At 55.5% G+C, this 21,253-nt stretch overlaps 1 protein-coding gene across 1 annotated transcript; it reads right to left on the bottom strand.

Annotated features, from left to right (window-relative positions):
• Window positions 1-568: 568 nt before the first annotated feature.
• LOC137143786 (mucin-5AC-like) lies at window positions 569-21,025 on the bottom strand. Its single transcript, XM_067533766.1, has 11 exons — window positions 20,939-21,025; window positions 11,552-11,662; window positions 9,603-9,679; window positions 8,994-9,097; window positions 8,138-8,200; window positions 7,322-7,440; window positions 6,833-6,931; window positions 5,985-6,150; window positions 4,170-4,237; window positions 3,015-3,110; window positions 569-2,498 (listed from the first exon to the last, which is right to left on the bottom strand). The coding sequence occupies exons 1-11, from the start codon at window positions 21,023-21,025 to the stop codon at window positions 2,259-2,261; spliced, it is 1,230 nt and encodes a 409-aa protein (XP_067389867.1). The 3' UTR covers window positions 569-2,258.
• Window positions 21,026-21,253: the final 228 nt, after the last annotated feature.

Raw genomic sequence — 21,253 nt, 5'->3', positions numbered from 1 at the left:
GACGTGCCTGCCAGCAGCTGAGGTTTGCACCCAAACGATGATAGGCTCAAACGTTATCAAAGGCCGTTAGCACAGTCTGAATTTTTCCACTCTAGCATTAAGCAGCGCCCTGCTTATGGAGTTGTCGTAAGTTAGCGTCTGAGGTCTGTGACAAATAAAAGTTTGAAAACGCATCAGAACAAATAGGCTGTGGACGTGGCTGCAGGAGTCACAGCCCAGATTCAAGCACAGGAACAAGGAGTCCTGCGAAGAGAAAGGGGCACATTGAATACTTCAAGGAGTTTGTTTTCAAATAATGAGGCAGTCCCCACTGCAGCTGGAGGAGGGTGTGGGGGAGAAGGGCCCGCTCCCCCGCCAGGCGCTTCCTAGTTTAGGCTGCAATACCATTTAAGGGTTTACGTACAAGTAGTTTGAGACAGTGAAACAACCTTCATCACCCCCAAGGGCTTGTCAACACCCTCCCCACTCCACAGCTGCCTCAGGTCCTTGTATCTCTGCCTCCCCAGCACAGACAAGCCCTGAAGCAGGCCTCAGCCACCGCATAAGATAGCCTCCAATAACTGAACACTGAGGTTGACAAATATATTTATTTATAACATCTCTTCAAAGGAAAGATTCTGAAAATAGGACAATACCAGAGTACAACAATCACAGCAGAGCCCATGTTAGCACAACTAGCAGCAGCACAGTCACCAACAATCTCTGCCTTACGTTTCCAGCACACATAATTCAGTCACTTGGGTCAACAATAGGTTGCAGCAGATTCTTTGAGACACAGACTAATCCTGGATTAAAACCATGACTAGAATGAACCGTCCCTTATGACCCCTTCTCTGTTTTTATTAGTCACACTTTAGCTATTAAAGACTCCTGGATTGGGAAACAGAGGCACCTAAGACATGCCACTTTTAGAGGAACCCTATTTCCTTGGCTAAGATTCTAGGGAAGAAACATGGTGTCCCTAATTCAGCCCACCCAGGCAGCAGACATTCTATCATCACTGTAATTATAAAGCTAGTTAATGAGGTGAGTGCTCAGAAAAACTATGCTGCAAGCGGGTCACTACCCCAGGAGGACTTTGCTTGTGCCTGGATTTATGACAGAATTTTCACAGGCTTCCTTCACCCCTTCATTCTTATCCCTGGATGTCATTCATTCCAGGAATCCAAAATCGCAGCACAGTGAAGTCACATGGAAGTAGCCGCTGGCAGCTTCACTTTGTTTGCAAGTCACAGAGTCCTACAGGTTTTTGGCAGAGAAGAGTGCAGCTTTGCAGCCTGCTTAATGCTGTGCTTCTGCTCTGTCCCCTTTTGGATGCCACAGGGAGAGGCACAATCGTGAGGGTTTAAGGTTTATTAAAAACATAAGATTCCAAAAACACACTAACAGTTTTCATCCCTGGGGAAAGGGGAAGTTAAAAGAAGGCTTAGAGGTTGTCTATGGAAATTGGAAACGCAACCTATTCCTCTTCAGCACAACTAATAAGAACTAACCTAACGAATCAGCTACACTAACATCAGCCAACATTCAGATCAGCTGGGCCTGTGACTGTCAGCAGTGCTCTTGGCTGTCACCGCAGACCAAATGAAGGTCAGATTTGTGCTCTCTGGCCTATGGATGGATGGTGAATCATAGAGCTAGGGGAATTGGGGAACTACTGCCTTAGGATGTCATCTCCAGCTCAGAGCACAGGACATCAGACAGGTCCTATGGTGAAACACTCAAATCCCGCAGGAGACACTCCCCAGGAGGGCTCCCTGATGCTGCTTTTTTCCGTATCAAATTGGAGACTGCATGTGAGAGAGGCCAAGGGTCTGTCTACTCTGCAATAAGACGTCTGCAGCTGGCCCATGCCGACTGACTCAGGCTATAAAATTGCAATGTAGACATTGGGGCTTGGGCTGGAACCTGGCCTTTTGGACCGTGCAGCAGTGGGGTTTTATTGCAGGTAGACATACCCTAACAGTTCAATGAGCTGCACTCCCTGGGTCTGCATTTCACAAACACCCATCCATAGAGACGTTAGCCCCACTAACTTCCAGGGGAACTCCCATGCCTGCACAGAGAGGAGAAGGCCTGCAGGTTCCAGCTACCTCCCTTCCTGTGGCTTTCATTCACCAGACAGAGGTTTCTAGCAAGCCTTAGGTGAACTGAAGAGGTGCAGAAATCCTAGCTCTCGTGCCAGTTTTAGCCAATATAGTGTGTGCCCCTGAATCCTCCCTGCACCTAATCAGCCTACAGAGCCCTGGGGTCATTGCTTAACCCTGAAGGAAAGAGGAGAGACTGTAATGCACGACAAGACCCATGCCACAGATCAGGAGTTTCAAGAGTGGGGCCAGAGCCACCTGCCCAGCGCCGTTCAGTTGCAGGCAGCTCGTGTTAGGGGTAGCTGGACAGCACTCCAGGGAACACGCTGTGCTTTCTGCGGCACAGGCCGAGCTGGCAGTCTGGCAGGTTTTGCTACATCCAGCTATGTAATTTGAGCCAGTCTTCTGCATCTGGAGGAGGGAGACAGACATTAGCAGTCTTGGGCATGAGCCCCCCCAGCCCTCTGGGGTTCTTGCATTCATGTTCCTATGTTAATAGGACCAACTCAAACCCTGGGGCCACACGCCTGTTCAGCAGCAGGCGATGCACAGAATCAGCTTCAACCAGGCTTCAGTGTCCATATCTCTACCCTAGCTGGGGCTCTTGGTGGGCTCTCCAAGAGGCCACGGCCAAAGAGAACCACAGAGACTCAACTACTCCCTGCCCCAGAGGTTTGTCCTGGGGAAGTTTGCTGTTCATGACTCTGCTTTACGTGCTCTGTGGATGAAGTACTCCAGAGCTGCCAGGATGGCAGGAGATCCACAAGCATCTCCGTGCTGCAATGCTGTGAAATGACAGCACTGCTGCTCTGCGTCAGACAGAGCTGGGATCTGCTTTGAGCCCATCCATCAGTCCTGCTCCATGCACAGCTCTAGTTAAGAGGCACAGTCCCGGGTCTATGGAGAACTAACAAACAAGTCCAGTACCTCACAGAAATTGTATCCAACGATGCATTCAGCAACAGACTTCTGGCCTTTGAAGCATCCAGCTCCAACGCAGGAGAAGGTTGTGCACACTTTCCCCTGCAAGACAGTCAGCAAAGGCACTGTGAACACCCATCGCTCGCGAGCAGAACTGCCCGACAAAGGCCTGACGGCTCAGTCAGACTTTCCCTTCTGAGGGGCACTTTGGCTCAGTAGTAAGCTAGTCTGCGAGAGGAGCTAAAAGTCACACAGGGACAGCAAGAGGTCCCAGGGATCTCCAGCATCAGCAGCCAGCCCCGGTGACTGCCGGACAGTGAACGGCGCTGTACAGGCAGCTCCAGCAAGGCCCCTTCAGGGCTGGCGGCATCGTGGCGCAGGCGCCACGTTTTACAGAACTCGCTGACATTCCAAACGCAAAACGATCACTCCTCAGTCCCCCGACTGTGCAGAAAGCTTCACTAAACTGGCACCCTCGCTGGTAAATGCCATGCCCTCCCCTCCCGCCAGCCTCGTGGAGAGGGTTTGCAGAGTGCCCCAGAGATAAGCAAACTCCCCGTCACCATCTGGGAATCTCTTCCAAGAGTCACAGGAATGAGATGAAAGGGTCGTATGATGGACCCATTTCGTCCATCTCTCCAGGGCCGATGCATGACAGTTCCCTACAGAATAAGAGTCCATTGATGTGTGTGTGTTCCACCCCGCCCACACGTGCGGTGCTTAAGAGCTTTGGCCCCGGAGAAGGATCCCACAATAGCAGCCTCAGTATCTCCCCCCCGTGCCCCATGACCTCCTGCCATTCCCCACAGCACTATGTGTCGGGCACAACACACAACTACTATTCCATGCTAGCTGCACTGGCAGCAAGTGGAACTTGGCTTTTTCAACGGCCTCGGAAGAGGCACATTTAGCTGGGCTTGTTGCAGACCGTTTCCTTGCATGGCTCTACACGAATCTATTCCCTCTTACAGAGGCTGCATATTGACCTTTGAACCCAGAGAATCCATGGTACAGGGGAACATTTCACCACTGAAAGGCAGCCACTTCTGGGGTGGCACACTACAATATAACAGTTCATGGCAATGCGAGTCAGGTCAGGATTCCAGCCGGCAGTGTGCCTACACTGCTCTCCTGTCTGACCTGCTGGAAGGCAATACCTACATTTCGGGGGGGAGCCGTCGTGGTGGTAGTTGTAGGAGCTGGAGTGGTGGTAGTGTGCGGCCAGTCACCTGAAACAGACACGACAGGAGACTGGTGAGACTCTGGCCACTCGCGTTCCCATGCAGCCGTCAGACACGGGGCTAGAATCCAGAACATGGCCAGAGACTGAAACGCTCCAGTGGAAGCCACTAGTCATATGAACATGGGATTTACATTAGTGCACTTTAACACAGGAGCTGGTTATTCAGTAGCCTCATTCCAGAAAGTGGATCATATCTGTTACTTCCCACCAAGCCCTGCTCTTCCTAACAGAGCTCATGTGTGCGTAGGAACTGCCAGGCCAGGCCAGGCCAGGCCAGGAGTCCATCCAGCCCAGTATCTGGTCTGACAACACCTAGTGTCAGCTGCTTTGGAGACAAGTTCAAGAAACCCTCACAATGGACATTTGTGATATAACCAGCCTACAGGGACATTTCTTCCTCCGTTAAGAATTGGTCTCTGCCCCAATCCCTTCTATTTTTGCCCCAGCTAATGGAACTTTTGGACTCTGACATCTTGTGGCAGTGAGTTCCACAGGTTAGTTAGGGATCATTTGGTCATTATGGCAGTGGGTGGTCAGCCACGATGGATGATTTCGAGCATGACTGAGTGAGCCGGTCACATTCCTACTGGGAAGCTGAATAGGTAGCTAAGTCCCAATATGGGCCTGCATGCTCCCCAGGACCCAGCACAGCAGAGTCACTCCTAGGGAGGTGACTTGGAATTCACCCGACTAGCTGGTCTGGCTAGACAGGAGAAGCAGGACATGCTGCAAGATCCTGATAGCGGAAGAGGAAGTTCACCCCTGTGTGATGGACTGAGGGGAATCAAGGTACAGAGAGGCTCTCAAGGTGGAGAATGGGAAGTTGAGATGCAGCCAGAGGAGGCAGCAGTAAGAGAAAACCCAAGCGCACACTGCTGAGCCACGAAGGGAGCGATTCCCATTTCCATCGGGGTTGCGAGACCCAAGGGCCTGGGGGTATCAGACTTTCCCACCGAGACATTTCCAGATGGTTTTTCCAAAGAAAGCACCATCACGAAGCTATAGTATTCCCAGGAATCAGGTGCCTGGGCTTTGCTAGTGATAGTGATCCAGTTATCCTGCAAGATACTTTCCTATGGCACCGTGCTGGCAGAACCAGAACCATCTGGAAGCCAACCCCTGCAAGTGTCAGAGCCAGCTCCTGCCCCAGACTCCATGGCCTGGGCGGATCTGCACTTGGAAGGGCTGCTATCCAGGCTTCCCTTTGGAAGTGGCAGTTTCTGGCTGCTGCTGCTGCCACGACTTGCCTCCAAAACAAGGTGTTGGGTGGCGACGGCTGTCACATAGGAACTTCAGCTGGGACAGCCTCCGATCCTGCTGCACCACTAGCACAGAACCCGAGCGCGCCGGTGAAGCGCCCCTAGTTGTCAGCAGCACAGAGCTCCTGACTGACATCAGAGCAGGCCTGGCAATCCGGTGGAGGGCAGTGCTTACACCACGCATTAGCCAAAGGGTAGGGGAAGCCAGTGAGACCCACTCCTCACTCCAGGGGCAGGAGCCCCAGAACCACTCTCATCATTCCAGGCAGCCTGGCTCCCTCCACCTTAGAGAAATACAAGCTGCAAGGCAGCCTGACGCTATGTGAGAGGCAACACAAGTCAGTCTGCAGCCACATGCAGCAGAATCAACCTCAGTCCCTTCTATTTGCTGCAGTGAAGCAAGGTCTCTTGCTACGAGTGAGAAGCCCAGACCCGTGGCAAGCGGCCTGGGGTGTTCCCAGGCCAGCTGGTTACCGTAGGCAGTGGCATTGAGTTGCAGGCAGAGGGACGAGTTGCAGCACTCCATGGTGCAGTTGCTCATGCTCACGCTGCCGTTGGTCACACACATCTCAGGGTCACTCCCGTTCCCACAAGCGCTGCTGCACTTTGCTGTGTAGTTTGTGCTGGTGAGACGATAGAGCTGCCGGAACAAGGGAAGAGCCAGAGACACATGCTAGACACATGCTAGACACATGCTAGACACATGCTGCATCAGCCACCCAGCCCACACACCCTGGACTGGCTTAAAGGGAGCCAGGGAGCTCATGTCGCGGGGTGGGCACCTCCCTGCGCTCCCACCGGCCACTGAGAACAGCCCGTCAGCCTGGAAACCAGCCCCGGGGGTGCTCGGGGCACTCTGGTGCCAAGTGCAACCCCAGAAGGGGATACAGCCGCAGACTGCTCTGACAGCAAGGAGATACTGGCAAGCTAGTGCGATCCCAGGCTCCTGCGAGCACTAAGCAAAGGGTGGGTTGAAGAACATAGGAGATGGGACAGGGTCAAAGGGGAAGGAGGGGGGGGAGGAGGACAAACTACAAACAAGGGTTAAGGGAGAGTGTGATAAAAACCGCTAAGAGCAAGAATCAGTGCCAGCCTGTGCCCCGTGAGAGGCAGAACTCGCATAGGAGCTAGGCACACAGCACAGGGTTAATAAGCCACAGTGGCTCCCAGGCAATGGGCGGGAGAAGGAGGGAACTATTGAGACACACACTGCATTCTCCTCCCCCGTCCCCAGCACACACCACCACAGTCCAGGGCCTGGAACGCTCGTGGTCTGTTTAGGCACGGTGCCCCCATGAGAGCAGCTACAGGAAGTCCCCTACCTCACAGTGCGACTCGTGGTGGCAGGTCACCGTATCGTTGTCATAAGCGTCATCCTGGTAGCATCTTTCTCCAGAGCATTGAAAACTCTGGCAGGTGAGCTGTGGAAAGAGCACACGCTGGCAAAGTGCGCCTGTCTCACCACAGACCCGCCCACGCCAGCCACGAGCTGGCAGTGCACCCAGCAGCACTCCCCTCTGCTGTGACTGCTGCTGCCTTGCAGATCACTCCCTCTGCTCCTGTGGATTCATGCAGCCCCAGGAAATCCAGCTTTGGGGGAAGCCTTAGTTGTCAGCTAGGGTTGCCGTCTTAACAGCCACTGCCACGGTGAGCCCCAGCCTTCCCAGCAGAGCTGCAAAGGAACTCTGCTGTTTTCTCAGCTCACACACCCCTCCTGCCTCCCGGGGCCCCTCAGAGAAATGCTACTTAGGCGGCAGAAACTTGTTACTTGTAAACCCCGGACAGTGTTTGACCAATGGCAGTATCCTTACAGGTGTGTCTTCTGCCCAATTCGCAGAGTGGCTGGAGACTGAAGGTATGCTGGAAAGGTGGGTAGGCTCTGGACCATGGCTGTTGGGGTCCAAAGTTGTGTCAGAAGTGGGGGTAGGCTCTGGAAGATATAAGGTTTCAGAAGGGAAACGTGTCTTGTGCTCATAACAAGTTGAGAACTAGGTGTCCAGAGAAGCTGCAGCCCTCCCCTGGCGTAACATGCTGCCCAATGGGCTTTACAGAAATTGGCAGGGAAGTCGTGAGTGGGATCTGGATGGTACCGGAGGGGAAGGGGCTGAAAGAAAGCAAGAATACCTTTCAAAGAATACTCTCAATGTGAGCGTCTGGGGAGCCAGAGAGGAAGTATGGACGATACTACACGGCCTGAGTACGGGCACTGGCGATAAACCCAGGGCTGTTTGTATAGCATCTCCCTCCCAGCTGGGACCTCCCCCGAAGGGGTGAGCTGGCACCACAACCCTGCTCCCAAGGGCGCTTTGCCTAAAGAGAAGTCGATCCTAGAATTAAATCTGCGTCAGGCGGGAAAGGCTGGTAGCTGGGGAGGCAGGTTCAGCCGTGGGCTGCTGGGCCTCTAGCAGCTGCAGCAAAGGTCCATGGGACGCAGAGCTAGGAGCAGGCGTCAGACACCTGAGGAGCGCTAAGGTTTGTCTTGTGTGTGATTTCCCTTGTGCCCCCACCATACACAACTGGCGGGGCAGGGACAAGTGTCCAAACAAAGCGTGTTGCTGTTGCCACCTCTAAAGCCGTTTCCCCCACAGGAGCCAAGAGTTTTCCCCACTGGCCAATCTGCACCTCACCTGCTAGTGCAAGAGGAATCCAGAAGCTAAACTGCAGAGTCAAAATGCAGAGCAGGCGGAAGTCTGGAAGAGAGAGAGAGGAGATTGCACAGCGCGGAGCATGTAACGCGCTGCCGGAGTTACGCTGCGTTAGGGAAGTGTCCATGTTCCAGTCCCAGCCGCACGGAGACTCTGGGAGCATGGCAGTCGCCTCCCTCCCACGGAGAGCTTTGCACAGCCCTGTGGGTGGGATGGGGAGGGTGCGCCCTGGTACGTCAACAGGCACCAGGTGTGAGCAGGAAATGCAGCAAGAGCCTGACCAGGCCTTGGTAACAGCAGCTTCAGCTCGAGAGCCATGTTCCCTCCTCTGGCCCAAACCTCTGAGACCTGACTGTCCTTGGCCTGCTCGCTTCCCACCTCACTGGCTTTGCTCCAATAAGCAGACTGAGTTATCACTGAACAGGCAGCGTGAAGGGCCCCCCAAGTCTGGGCCCGACACCTCCAGTGTACCCCCAAGCCTGGACAGGTGCCCCGTGGAGCCCGTCGTGGACACAGAACGGCAATGCCACATTCACCTGCTCACGGGGCGGGGTGAGCTGTAGGCATCACACGTTTACAGGGAACGTCACCATGGCAGCAGCGTCTGCTTCTGGTAACTGAGCAGGATGCAGCCCTGGCCCCATGGCCAGCAGATCCCAGGAGGAGGGCCCTGTGCATGGGTTGGGCCACTGCCTGGGCAGGCCAGGGGAGCGAGTACCCCCATTCTTCATGCCATAGGACGCAGGCATGATCTAGGACTGGAAAGGCAACGCCCAGGTGAGCTGGGAGAGGATGTTATTTGTGAGCCCTGTGAGAGGCCAGAGGAAGCAGCTCTCACCAGCCTGGGCACTGCCAGGAGAGCGGATCACCACCTGCCGCTCTGCTGCGTTAACAGGGCAGGCGGAGGGGGAGCCTCTTCCACAGCAGCGGGGCAGCTGCCAGCTGTTTCCCGGGATCCCTGGCAGTCACAGCCCGTTAAGTGTGGGAGGCACATCGACAGAGTGCACGTCAGCACGGCCCCCTCACTGGAGAGCTCACGTGGCAGCGGTGCGGGCAGACGCTGTAACTGGGTGCAGGAATAGCGGGCCGAGGCATAGCTGAAACCACATGGCCAGAGGCCTATGCACAATACATGGGCCCCTGACCGCTCTCAGCGGCCCCTGCTCTGGGACACTGCTAAGCCAGCTCAGTGGCAGGTAAGCCCTGTGTTTTCAGCAGACAGAGCTTCATCCCTCCCCCAGGGACTCCCCTTGGCCTAGGCAACTCATCTTCGGCACCGACTTCTTCCCCCCGTTTGCGCTGCGTGGCACACGTCCTGGGCAGGAGACTGGTTTGAGTTCATTGGTAGCTCCCAGCACCGGCTCCTGAGTGTCCCAGCCAGCCCGAGGGGGAGGAGCGGTCTGTCATTTGGCGGGGTTGGTTTGACAAGGCTGAGACTGTCACTTACCTCGGAGTGGTCCAACACGACGTGCCCAGCCTGCCATCTTCAGCCAGGGCCGGGGAGGGGCTCACAGCAACAGAACCCTGTGGGGAAGGAGAGTAGGAGGCACGTCTCACCTATGGCGCCCCGCTGCGCACGTAGACCATGCAGGAGAGGCACACTGCTCCGTACCGGCCCGGCTCAGCTCCCTGCAAGCCAAGGGCGGCAAGGCCAGGGGCATTTGGGTTTATACTGTCCTGAGAGGACAATTAAGAGCAATTCAGAACCTCGTTAAATGTCGGACCCATGGAAATTCCCTGAGTCGTGTGTCTAGAACAGGAAGGAATTTGGGCCAGTAAAGCATAGGTTTGGCCCCGCAGTTGTCTGTGGTCAGCTCTCCTCAGGGGCCTCCCTATCTCCACAGTCCAGGGCAGCGTTTGTTGTGGTCACCCCTTTCCAGAGCATCGCGTGACCGAATCCACGCTCTCCTTCCACGTCACAGTGCTAGTCCTTGCACCGGCCGACGCCTCCCCCCCGCGACCGGTGTGTCCGACAGCACCGTGACGTCGGCAGCTAGCGCGCGCGGAGGCCTTGCTCCAGGTTAGCAGCCTCATGATCGCAATCGACTTTGCCGAACTCCAAGGCGCCGGTGTCAGCAGTTAGTGATTGCACTTGGCCGACCATCCGACTGGTCGCACCTTCCTCTCAGCGCGCTAGGGCCCCAGCAGCCAGAGCCTCCCCTCCTGCAGTCCCACACTGAGCAGGGCATGGCTGCAGCATGCTGACAAAGGGGCATCGTCCGATTTCGTTCAGACAGAGCGTCCTGTTTCCACCAGGCCTGCAGCTGCTGCTTTCCAGCCTGCGGCACTGACTGGCGGCTTTAGCCAGGGGCTGCGCAGCTCACTGGGGCTCACACGGTGCCGGGACCCAGCCAGGTTTTGGCAGCTGGGAGCCGGGGCAGGGCCTCCTGTCCAGGGAGCAGAGCAGCCACCACCTGCCTGCAGGGGGGTGAGTCTCACTGCGAAGCCAGTGGGAGCGGGCGGGAAAGCCCTGCAGCACCGTCCCACCTGGGCTCGGACAGGCTCCAAAGGGAAGTGCTCCCCGTGCCCCCCTCCAATTCAGTGTCCCAGGGTCAGCACTGAACTGCTCCTGCCCCGCAGCCGCTACGTGAGATGGCTCAGCTGCGCCCTGATCACAACCCGCCTGCACGGCTCCCGAGCTCAGCCCTGGGGTCACACACGGAGCTATTCAGGGGATGGTGCTGGGGCTGCACTGCAGGCTCTCAGACAGGCAATTCACTGAGGCACTAGCAACACTTGCAGAGCGCATCGGGCCAGCGGACTACCAGAGCGGGGCAGGGTGTCCATCAGAGATCGGTCAGACCCACCCCCAACACTCACAAGGGTCTCAGTCACCCCAGGGAACAACAGCAAAGCCGCCCGACTCGCAGAGCTAACCATGTTAACTCAGGCCCCATCTACACGGCAGCCGCTCAGCACTGCCAGGGGCTGCTTTCACCAATGGAAGGGGTTTCCAGAGCCTGCTGCCGTGCATTCTTCCATGGCTCTGGGTGCGTCTGCACTGGGGATCAGGTCTGCATAGCTGCGCCTCATGGGGCGTGAAAATCACACCCCCACGTGCCGTAGCTAAGTGTAGGCCAGGCCTCAAGAGTTCACACTCCTAGAATGGCAGAACCCACTGCTCACTTTTCACAAGCACAGCTCAGACGTCAGTAGATAGGAATCAGAATCCACCACGAGACCCACAAGGCCTGCAACAGCTTTCACCACTCCTCACTCCACCGTCGCTGGTACCCAAGGTACCTTTTTCAACCCGGCCGGTTTTCAGTACCTCAGACCCCAGAGCTCCCCCGTCCCTCACCCTGCCAGAGAGTTCTGCCCTTTCCTCAGTCACCAGACATGTGCAGAGCTGCTAGCAGAGCGAGGCGTTTCCAGCCAGGCCAGGCCCTCCCTCACCCGCTGCCAGGCCACAGCCACCACCTGCACTGCACGTCGCTCCGCCGCAGAACTGACACCAGCATTAGCCCTGCCAGGCATGGCGGGGGTGGTGGTGGTGTTGGCCCAATCCTGAAATACATGAAAGCACAGAGCCACAAACACCCCCCCCCTTCCTACCACGAGGCTCGTCAGCCTGACACATCATAACTTTAATCAAAAGTTACAACCTCACCTGACTCGCATTGTTCTACCCTTTGAAATGTTCACTTCAGCCTTTCTAAAACATCCGTTGATGGCAGAATAATCCACGTCTGGCTGTGCTTGTATCATTCTCTTTGTAAAACCCTCCACTGCCCATTTCACCTGTTCATTTTACCCACTCAATATATTCGTACAAACCCCACTGTAAGTATAAAAAGCCACCCTGTGCAATGTAATACACCGACCTCATTGTGAGAGACACGGGCAACAATGAAATCATGTTTGCTTTAAAAATTACGTCAATTCTTCAGCTAGGAGTGGGCACTGAGTGATTGGAGTGTGAATGGCTGAGCAACTGAGGTGGGTGTAGACAAGGAGAGTGATTGAACAATTGGTCTGAGTAAGGGATGTCGAAACAGATGAAGAAAACACCAGCCTCATCTCAAACCTTTGAGGGAGAAAGAAAGGAGCGAAGATAACGTTTACCAGTCACCTGGCCGCAGAGGAGCCCACCCTGATAACTTTGGAGCCAGCCCACTTCAAAGGACAAAATCTGATCAGGCTTGCAACAATGTGGGTGATTAAGGATCACACCAAATGCAGATGCAGCAGGACAGAGCAAAACCCCACAGACTGACATGGGGTCTTTTCCCTATAAAATGGGACAGAAAGATGAAGGCTGGAGGTTCGGGTCTACATCACCAACCAGCCAGGAGAACCGGTGCCATCGGCAGAGCCTTGCTCCTCACCCCCGTGCTGCAGTCACCTGGCCAGTGACCACCACCAGCACCAAGAGGCTGGTAACTATAACATCTGAGATCCCTGTGTGTGTTTGTCTGTCTCCCTGTCTGTGTGTGCCTGTCCGTGTGTGTGAGTGTGAGTGAAAGCACCAATTGAAACGTGTCAGTGAAGTGTATTTTATTAACGAGAATCTCTGTAACTGTAGTATTGATCCAGCGTTGATACTGTTCTCCTGGTACTTCCATCATTGATACTATTTCACGAGTAAAGCACAATGCTGACGTTGTTACACCGTTGATGCTATTTACTAAATTCCTGTACTCACAATACACGTGGCTTGTTGCCTTATCCCGACAAAGATCCTGGGATATTTGTGATTGGAATCACAGGGGCTCTCTGCTTGGGGTGCGCAGCCAGCTCAGCAGGGAAAGCAAACCCACTCCAGCCTGGGGCATTTGCTCCCATTGGGGGCTGTGCAGGGGACACGAGTTTTGCCTCCAGAAATGGATACTCCTGGGTGCTGCTCCAGGGCAGGCCTGACGCGCTCCAGCAGCATGGCACAGGAACTCGCCCTGAGGCAGCCCATGCGGAGTTCTCTTCTGCTGCGGCCAGTGGGGCTCCTCGGTGTCTGGGCTCAGGACCCAGCCCTTTCACCCACATGAACGTCAGCAGACACGGTCCTCCAGCTACGAAGCCTTGCTCTGCCTCTATCCTGCGAGGCTGCCTGCTCTACCTAGAGGAATAGCAGGGTTGGGCTAGATGGACCCGGAGTCTCCTAATTCAGATTCTTTCCTCTGCTGGACATTTAGGAATGTGTTGACGGCAGAGATGGCCCAGCTGAGCACGAGGAGGGCTCAGCAGAAGCCGCATGGGGAAGGTTGCAGGCTCAGACTGGATTCAAACCTGGCACAACCATCATTTTGTTTCCCCTCAGGTTCCCCAAACTCATCACGGCTGCCATAGCAACCAGCCAGCAGCTCTCTCTAGGGCTCAGATTCTCCTAAGTAACCACACATGGGAGCCTGCAGCTCCGTTGACATAGTGACGTTGTGTTTGCCCGAGTCTCGAGGGTAATTCCACGCACTGGGTCTGTTTGCAGCTCTGCAAAATGCCGGCAGGGTGCGGGTGCTGATTGATAGTGAGCAGAATTTCTCTTCTTATGGCAGAAATAAAGATGTGACCAGCTGGGAAAGGGCCCCTCTGCCAGGACCCAGTGAAGTGCTGATGGGTCCCACCCACGAAAGGAAGGGTTGGGCAAACCCGAGCGCTGATCCTGCGCTCCTTACACAGGCTCAGCCCCTCTGAACCCGGCATTAGGGAGCAGTTGCACCCATCCCACTTTTCCAATGGCAGGGCTGGAGCCGTCGTTCTACAGCAGGCGCAGGAGAGGAGTGATCTCCCATTTACCCAGGGCCCTTTATGCAGAAGAACCCCGAGCCGGGCAGAGCTCGCTCTCGGAATCATTTCACCCATCTCTGAAGAGCAGCCACCGCTGAGATAAATTTCACAGCAAATAGCAACACAAGAGTCCAGGGCAGCGGGTGAAGACCACGTGAGACTGCAGGAGAGGGGACTGCAGTGAATGGAATGTCATTACCAGCCTGGAGTCTGCCAGGACCCTGGGACTCACGTGCCCCAGCTTCAGAGCCAGGACAGGGCAGATCACAGCACAGCTTCATCTTTCACCCAGCTGCAAACTTCATTTAAAGTTGCCTGTAACGGACCCTTGGATCCCAGCTTTAGGACATCAACAAACGATCAGCCCACTATCAAAGCAAGAGCCAGAGGTTCTCTGCAGGCCACAAGGGGCCTGGGACTCAGTTCACTTCTCAGCCAAAAGACGGCCCTTCTGCCAGCCCGCAGGACATCAGCTCAGTGAAACCTGCCGAGGCCCCCGTGCTGCTCCCTGCTGCACCCCAGTGCTTGCAAGTTTTATGGGAGCTTTGAACAAACTGGGCCAGATCCGGCCTGGGTGCAATTCCATTCCAGCCACACAAGGAGGGTCCTCGGCGGTTTCCCCTACACATGCAGATAAGGCCTAGCTGCTCGGCTGCAGATATGATCCATACTATACCAACGCCAGCTGATTTACACCTCCTCTTCCCTCACACCCTCCAGGTGGGGTGTGAAATCCCAGAATACCTGGAGCTCTGGGTCCGCCAGACCTTTCCCTCCCTTGGCCTGGTCTCTCCCATCGCCCTGGGGTTCAGTTTTCTCCTGCTCTCACAGCAAAGTGCAACCTTCGTCTCTCTGATCTTGCAGATCAAGTGAGTGGGGGAGGCACAGGCCAGGTTCCTCCCTTGCTCTGGACCCGTGCCCTCACCCAGGGCAGCACGGCAGGAAATGCCAAATGACCATACTCCCACTCTGCAGTGCTGAGCTCAGCCCAGCTCAGAGGGGATCCCACCGAAAGCTGAGCCAGACCCGCTGGGGGAAGGGGCTGTGTTAGACTGACAGTACTAGCAGCACAGGCAGGGGCCTTCCCATATTGTTTTCTCGCTGAGAGCCCCACCCAGAGATGACGACAGTGCAGAATTCACAAGGTGTCTGTTAGCCGGGCCCCAGAGAACCCAGCCGCTGGGTTTGTTCAGCACTCGCTCACTGGCTGACTTTCCCCCTTGCCCTGTGCAGAGGGTGGGCACAGATGGGAGGTCAGGGGCACATAGGCCTTTTGCTGGTCCCCAGCACAGGGGCCTTTTCACTTGAATGGACAAGGGAAAAAAAGCCATTTCCAAAACAGATCCACGCACCGCCCTGGGGATATGGCAAAGAGCAACACATGGGCCTATTAGCTCTGGTGCATAATTGATGTGGAACAAACAGGCACACGCCTAGCTAAACAGCCTTCGCTGCTGGGAGATGGAGACACTTTGGGTTGGACAGAGCTGCACTCTGCTGCCAAGACTGGAATAATTGGACCAACCCCACACATGGGCCATGTCCCTTCTGCATTCCCTTTCTCATCAACATGCATCAACAGAAGCTATCTTCCCCCCCACCCCCGCTCCCAGCAGGAGGGGTCAGCCACAGCTTCTAGCAGACCAGGGAAGCCTATTGCCACCTCGCTGTTGCCAGCTGTTATGGTCTTATCAGGATTCTTGCTCTATTTGACATTTCTCATAAACCCCCAGCTCCGGGAGTCCAGTGACTACGGGAGACTCTCAGCTTTCATCTGAAGTAAATTTCTAGCCCTCCCGCTCGTGAAAGCAGCTGAAGATGCGAATCCTACAGGATCCTACAAAGACAGGACAGAAATACCAAGAACCCACTTTTTAAAGAACTCATGATTAAGGGCCTGGCTCATCCATTCTGAGCAGAACAGCACATGGTGGCCAGAGGCTGCCAATCCAGCTAGCCCTGCGTGCAGGCGCTGTCCATTCTGCGTGAGATGAAGACAGCAAAGGGTCAGGTCCCCCTTCCTACTCTGCCCCAGCCTTCCAAACAAAGCAGAACCCCAGTGGCTCTTGCACCAGGGCAGGGCAGGGCAGGGCTGGAGAGAGCACGGGGCTACCTGATCAACCTGGCTGCAGGAACGGAGCAGGCTAGAAATCAGCTTGGCCCCTCTCTGCTCCGGACTGGTGCTGAGCCGAGCTAGTTTCGGAGCACGGTCGGTCGCAGTCGTGGGGACAGGAAAGCCACGGGCACTCGGGGGCTGCACAGCAAGGCTCCGGGGCCAAGGTCGGTCGGGCTCGAAAGCTTCGGTCCCTGCTTCCCCATCGGCTCTTACAGAAAGACCAGCTGCGTCTGAACAACGCGCCTGCATCTCCGCCAGACCCAGCTCCGTGCAGATCCCATTCTGAGCAATGCCACGCCACCGGCCAAGGAAGGGGCTTGCCCCCAGCCCAGGGAAAAGCAAAGACAGCCCCTGCCTTAACTTACCCTGCCCGTCTGCTCTCCACAGCCGTGATCGCCCTGCAGGGAGCCAGCAGCTGGAGCTGGGTGGGGTGCCTGTCCTATTTGTAACTGCGCCGCCCACTGCTACAGGCCCCTCCCCCAGCCTAAGGGGAGGAGTCACTGAGCCCGGGATACACCTGATTACGGGGGACAACGAATGAAAAACCCAGGCAGGGGCGTGGGGGTCACAGGTTTAACGAAGGGACCCAGAAGGGGACACGGAGCAGAGAACCCCGCTCAGGGCCCACTGCCCCCGGCAGGTGTCAAGGGAGCCGCGGATGCTGCCCAGAGGAGCTCTGCCCGGATGCGTGAACGGACGGAGGAAGGGAAGCAGGCCCCACCGTCGCAGAGCGCCCCCCCCCCCCCCCCGCCAACCTCCCCCCCCGGTCTTGTAGCTGGCCATGACTGCTGCCCGTGGAGCGTGCAATGCAGCACAGGTGCTTCGCGCTGCCAGCTGCCAGCGGCCGCACCCCCCCGCCCATGAAGAGCGGCTCAAAGCACTAGCCATGAGAGGTGTTTGTTCCCTGCCGCGCCGAGGGATGCAGGGTCCCGGGAGGAGGCAGGCGCAGCGCTGGGCTGCGCTAACAAGGAAGGGGGTTTTCCGACCGTAGACACGGCCCACGCGTCAACCTGCGTGACAGCAAAACCCCTCCTGCGGGGCGGCAGGTGGGGAAGGACCAGGGCAGATTCCGTCTCTGGGAGCAGGCAGCAGAGCCAGTAAGCGAGCTCCATCTCCCCCTACCCCAGAGGCCCAGCGGACACCAGGGAGCGCAAGGGAGGCAGGGCAGGTTCCAGGTGCACTTGGCAGGTCCCTGACCAGCAGCTTGTGCATTAGGAGCAGAGCAATGGGCATCACAGGACCCCCTGCCACCGCCAGCCAGCAGGGCACTGGATCGCAGGAAGAGTGGCCAGTCTGTGACCTACTCGTACAGCCCCCAGCACTTCCTCCAGTCTCATATTCCACCCCCTGCGCAGCACCAGAGGGAACCAGCCGGGGCTACGAAGAACACAGCTGTGCCAAATGCGGGACTTTTCCAGATGGGGCAAAGAGACTAGGCTGGGCAGCCAGCCCGGCTCCCAGCCCCTCACACTCGGAGCCAAGGCAAAGTAACCTGCCCCGCAGCTGGCCAGCCCCTCCCCTCCCCCGCCCCGGTTAGTATGGCCTCACTTGGCCCATACTAAGCGATCATCTTCTTGCCCAGCTGCACCTCTCAGGTATAGACAGGCCAGTCCCACACAGCAGCTCACGAATCGGGAATCCCTTCGCAGAGCACCCACAGGACTGGGGAGTCCTCCACACCTGCCACTCAGCTGAAGGACCATGCACTCACAGTAACTTGAGCCATCCCGTAGGAGCAGCTGTCCCTAGCACTCCTGGCCTGTGTGAATTTGGACCCAGACTCTTTCAGCTGCCTTGGCACAATAGTTGCTGCCGGCCCTTGTGAGAGGGACTCAGACGCAGCGCTGTGCAGGCGGGCCGCGGGACGCGCAGCGCTGTGCAGGCGAGCCGCAGAGGAGATTCTGGTGCCTCGGCTCTTGACATCTGATTTTAAAATGCAGTAAGCACTTGAACTCTCCGTATGGCTCGCAAGCCCACAGCGGGCAGGGCTGCAGTCCTCCATCACAGGGAGGGTCACCGCGAGTCCAGGCAGAACCAGGACTAGAACTTGTGACCCAGCTCTGTGCTCAGCCCCATCCTCACTCGGCTGGTGATGCTGTTATGTGTTACCCAGGGTCTCTTGGGCTCAGGCTGCTGCTTTCAACTGCACGTGGCGTGAAGTGCGGGGCTTTTCCTCGCGCCAGTATCCATGGCTCTGCTGCTGTGACACTCAAGGATTGCAGTGAGGGCCACATGGGGAGACTGTCCCCTCAGAAATCACACAGGGCCTGCTGCCTCTTCCCCAGCTCAACTGCAGCCACCTCCACTGCCTCCCCCTCCCACACGTGAGAGCACCTCTGCTAGATTTCCCTACCCCGTCAGGGCCAGGAACAGGGCTGGAATAATTACGGTAATCAGCGTGCCCAGCCTGACCAATTAGCCTTAATTACCCACTCCTTGTCTTCTGCTTCCCCTCGGGAGCGCTGCCACCGGGGTTCTCAGGTAGCAATAGGAGCCAAACAAGAGTGCGTGGCAGGCAAGGAGCCCAAGGGAAATGCTGTGCCTGCTGCAGGGGTAGGACGCCAGCCCTGGCTGCGTGTCTCAGGACAGCAGCACACTCACCGCCAGGAACATGCTCTGCAGTGGTTCTCCAGAGTCCTGCCTCGCCTGTGAGCACTGGACCACGGCTGATCACCGGCACAGTCTTCCTCCGCACTCCCCTACGGCAGCAGGCGTCACTAAGCGACAGGGCAGAGTCTCACGTGCTGAGGTGCCACCTTTGCGCTTCGGCTCTCTGGGAACAGCAGCAGCCCGTGTCCCGGCATTTCCTGATGGAGACGCCCCCACGGGGATTCTCTCATGCCCGGAAGTATGAACTTTCCGTTTCTGTCACACACTGGTCCCAGGATCACCTCCTGATCCAGCACATCAGCACAGATGTGCTTCACTCTAGCCATGTTCCCTGTAATCCAAATGGGTGTGGTCCTTTGCATCCATTCATCCTGCTGTGCACCTGGAGGGCAGGAGCCCAGGTTTGAGATCACACTGCTTCTCTCCCACCAGCTAGCCAACTACCAGAGCAAGCCAAACCACACACGCAGCCAAGCAACAGCAGGAACGTCAGACACTTGCCAGTGGTTCAGGTAGGGAAAGTCGTCACAAGTTTCTGCAGGAAATTCTCAGACCAATTTGAGAATTCTGGCCAGGCTGTAAACAGAGTGATGAAATTGCACAAGTGACAGGCTAGAGACTGTGCCTGGGGTGCCCTCTGCTGAGTAACTCTGCAGAAGCTGCTGGGACTCACTGAACTGACACTGGCTGGCAGAATGCATGTTTGAACAACAATGCTCCTTTGTCAGTTCAGCATCTCTGCACCTGTAGTTCCCTGCTGTGTCCCAGCAGGGCACCCACTCTTGGCTTCCAGCACCCCAGCTGTTGCCTCTCCTAGGTGGAAATCTATGACTCTCTCCCTTCTGACTGGGGTATTCCAGGCTGCACAATTCCCTGCCTTCATTGTGTTATCCCCATCGAAGACGGTCTGTCTAAACAGATCCGCCTGCTCTCCAGAGGTGGGTAACAGTGTAATTGGTACAGTTACAAGTACCACACAGACCCTTCTGTGCAAGCCTACTATTTTCTCAAGGTAAAAAGCACTAGAGAGAAACAATAAAAACAATGGAAGAACCTACACACATGCTAATAAACTTACCAGGAACCCTGCAATCCTACCATGGATTCTGGCAGGAGCAGCCCCCCTTTAAATCCCACCACAGGGGAATTTTTGTGGTTACCAGTTCATCCCAGCTTCAGCTCAGAACAAGCACACTCACAACAGGTTCGGTTTGCCCTTTATACAGTTCTGGAAACTCCACATCAAAGACCCCTGAAGCAGCTAATTAGTACACAATGGATCTCTCCCCACAGATCTTATCTTCGAAAGGTTGGCCATGGAGGGGAGAATTTGCATTTCCCTCACCCCAAGGGATTTCCCATGATATCCATTCACACTTATTGTTCTAAAAAGACTTCTGAACCTCCTAATACCTTCCTGTGACTGCATTTATCTTGTCTCCCTTCTAAAGAAGTCCCATACAATCTCACAATCAGACCAACATTTGCACTTCTAATACAATATAGCCCAAAGCTATTAACCCTGATTCAGTAAGGTTTAATTTAATTCAATAAAGTTCATTCAGGGTATTGTCACACTAACACCCACCGTCTCTCTCTGGGAATGGAACAGGGAATTGAGGTTAGTTTGGGACCTTCTATTGTGTCCTCCCCATTTTGATCTGCAGGCCCCACCAGACCCTCACACAGCAATCACCCCAACAAAAACACAACCCTCGCCTTCGAGACAAAACCCAAGGAAAACCCTACACAAAGCTTCAGGCACAGGGTTATCCCTATTGAAAACAGAGTTTAATCGAACAGTGACCTGATGCAAAGCAGCGTTATGAGGGAAATAATGCCCCTTGTCCCCCCTGCTTCCCCTCCCCCAGGGCCAGCTGAGACAGATTTCTTTTTTATTCTCAAGGAAATGCACTATTTGAAACAAACACTTGACCACCAAATTATTGGCCTGGGCTCCTGCCCTCCCCATTGCAGGAGAGGCTAAAGCTGGCCACGGAAAGGAGTTAGACCAGCTGTAACTGAACCGACACCAAACTGATCATCCTATGGAAAAGAACAGCTTCCCCTTATATTATTCATGGCAAGCAAACCCCTACCCAATCTTTCAGCCTCAGACATCTCCTTCCTCAGCTCAAGCAGCAGACGACCACACTGATAATATAGCGCTCACGAGGGGCCCAGTAGACTGACGCAAACAGAGCTTTCAACCAAACAGATGCAGTGAGCTGGGGATATTCAGAATGTTCCATTTCCCATCTGAAAACAAGAAGCCAGCAGTAAACGTTAGACCAGGGGTATCAAACATCCGGCCCACGGGCCAGATACGACACACCAACCTTTCTGGTCCAGCCCCTGGCGGCGTCGCATGCCGTGACATCTCTGTACTCTCTGGCGGAGTACAACGCCACGAGACGTTGCGCCATCGCGCGCTGCCACGAGATCCATGTACTCTGGCGGCAGTGTGTGGAGCCCTGCGTGCACGAGACCCAGCGCTCCAAAAGGCGGGAGAGGGACAGTGCGCCTTGGGGCATCGCTATAATTCTTAATCATTGATCGATTCTTTTAATCGTAAAATAGTAGCAGTTGTAGAAGTGAATTTACTGCAGTTTTTATATCGCTGATACCTAGCAAATAAAATATACTACTACATA

This window comes from Emydura macquarii, unplaced genomic scaffold (assembly GCF_026122565.2).
Source record: "Emydura macquarii macquarii isolate MOO-44397 ecotype Brisbane River unplaced genomic scaffold, CSIRO-AGI_Emac_v2 contig_3348, whole genome shotgun sequence".
NCBI lineage: Eukaryota > Metazoa > Chordata > Testudines > Chelidae > Emydura > Emydura macquarii.
This window is presented reverse-complemented; position numbering and strand designations above follow the sequence as displayed.

Bases quoted from the DNA above. Each gene is read 5' to 3' on its own strand.
- LOC137143786 (XM_067533766.1), bottom strand. From the start codon at position 21,025: ATGGCGCAACGTCTCGTGGCGTTGTACTCCGCCAGAGAGTACAGAGAT. The intron at 6,932-7,321 runs GTAAGGATACTG...CTCTTTCCACAG, and splicing joins ATTGGGCAGAAGACACACCT to CTCACCTGCCAGAGTTTTCA. The intron at 6,151-6,832 runs GTAGGGGACTTC...TTGTTCCGGCAG, and splicing joins ACCACGAGTCGCACTGTGAG to CTCTATCGTCTCACCAGCAC.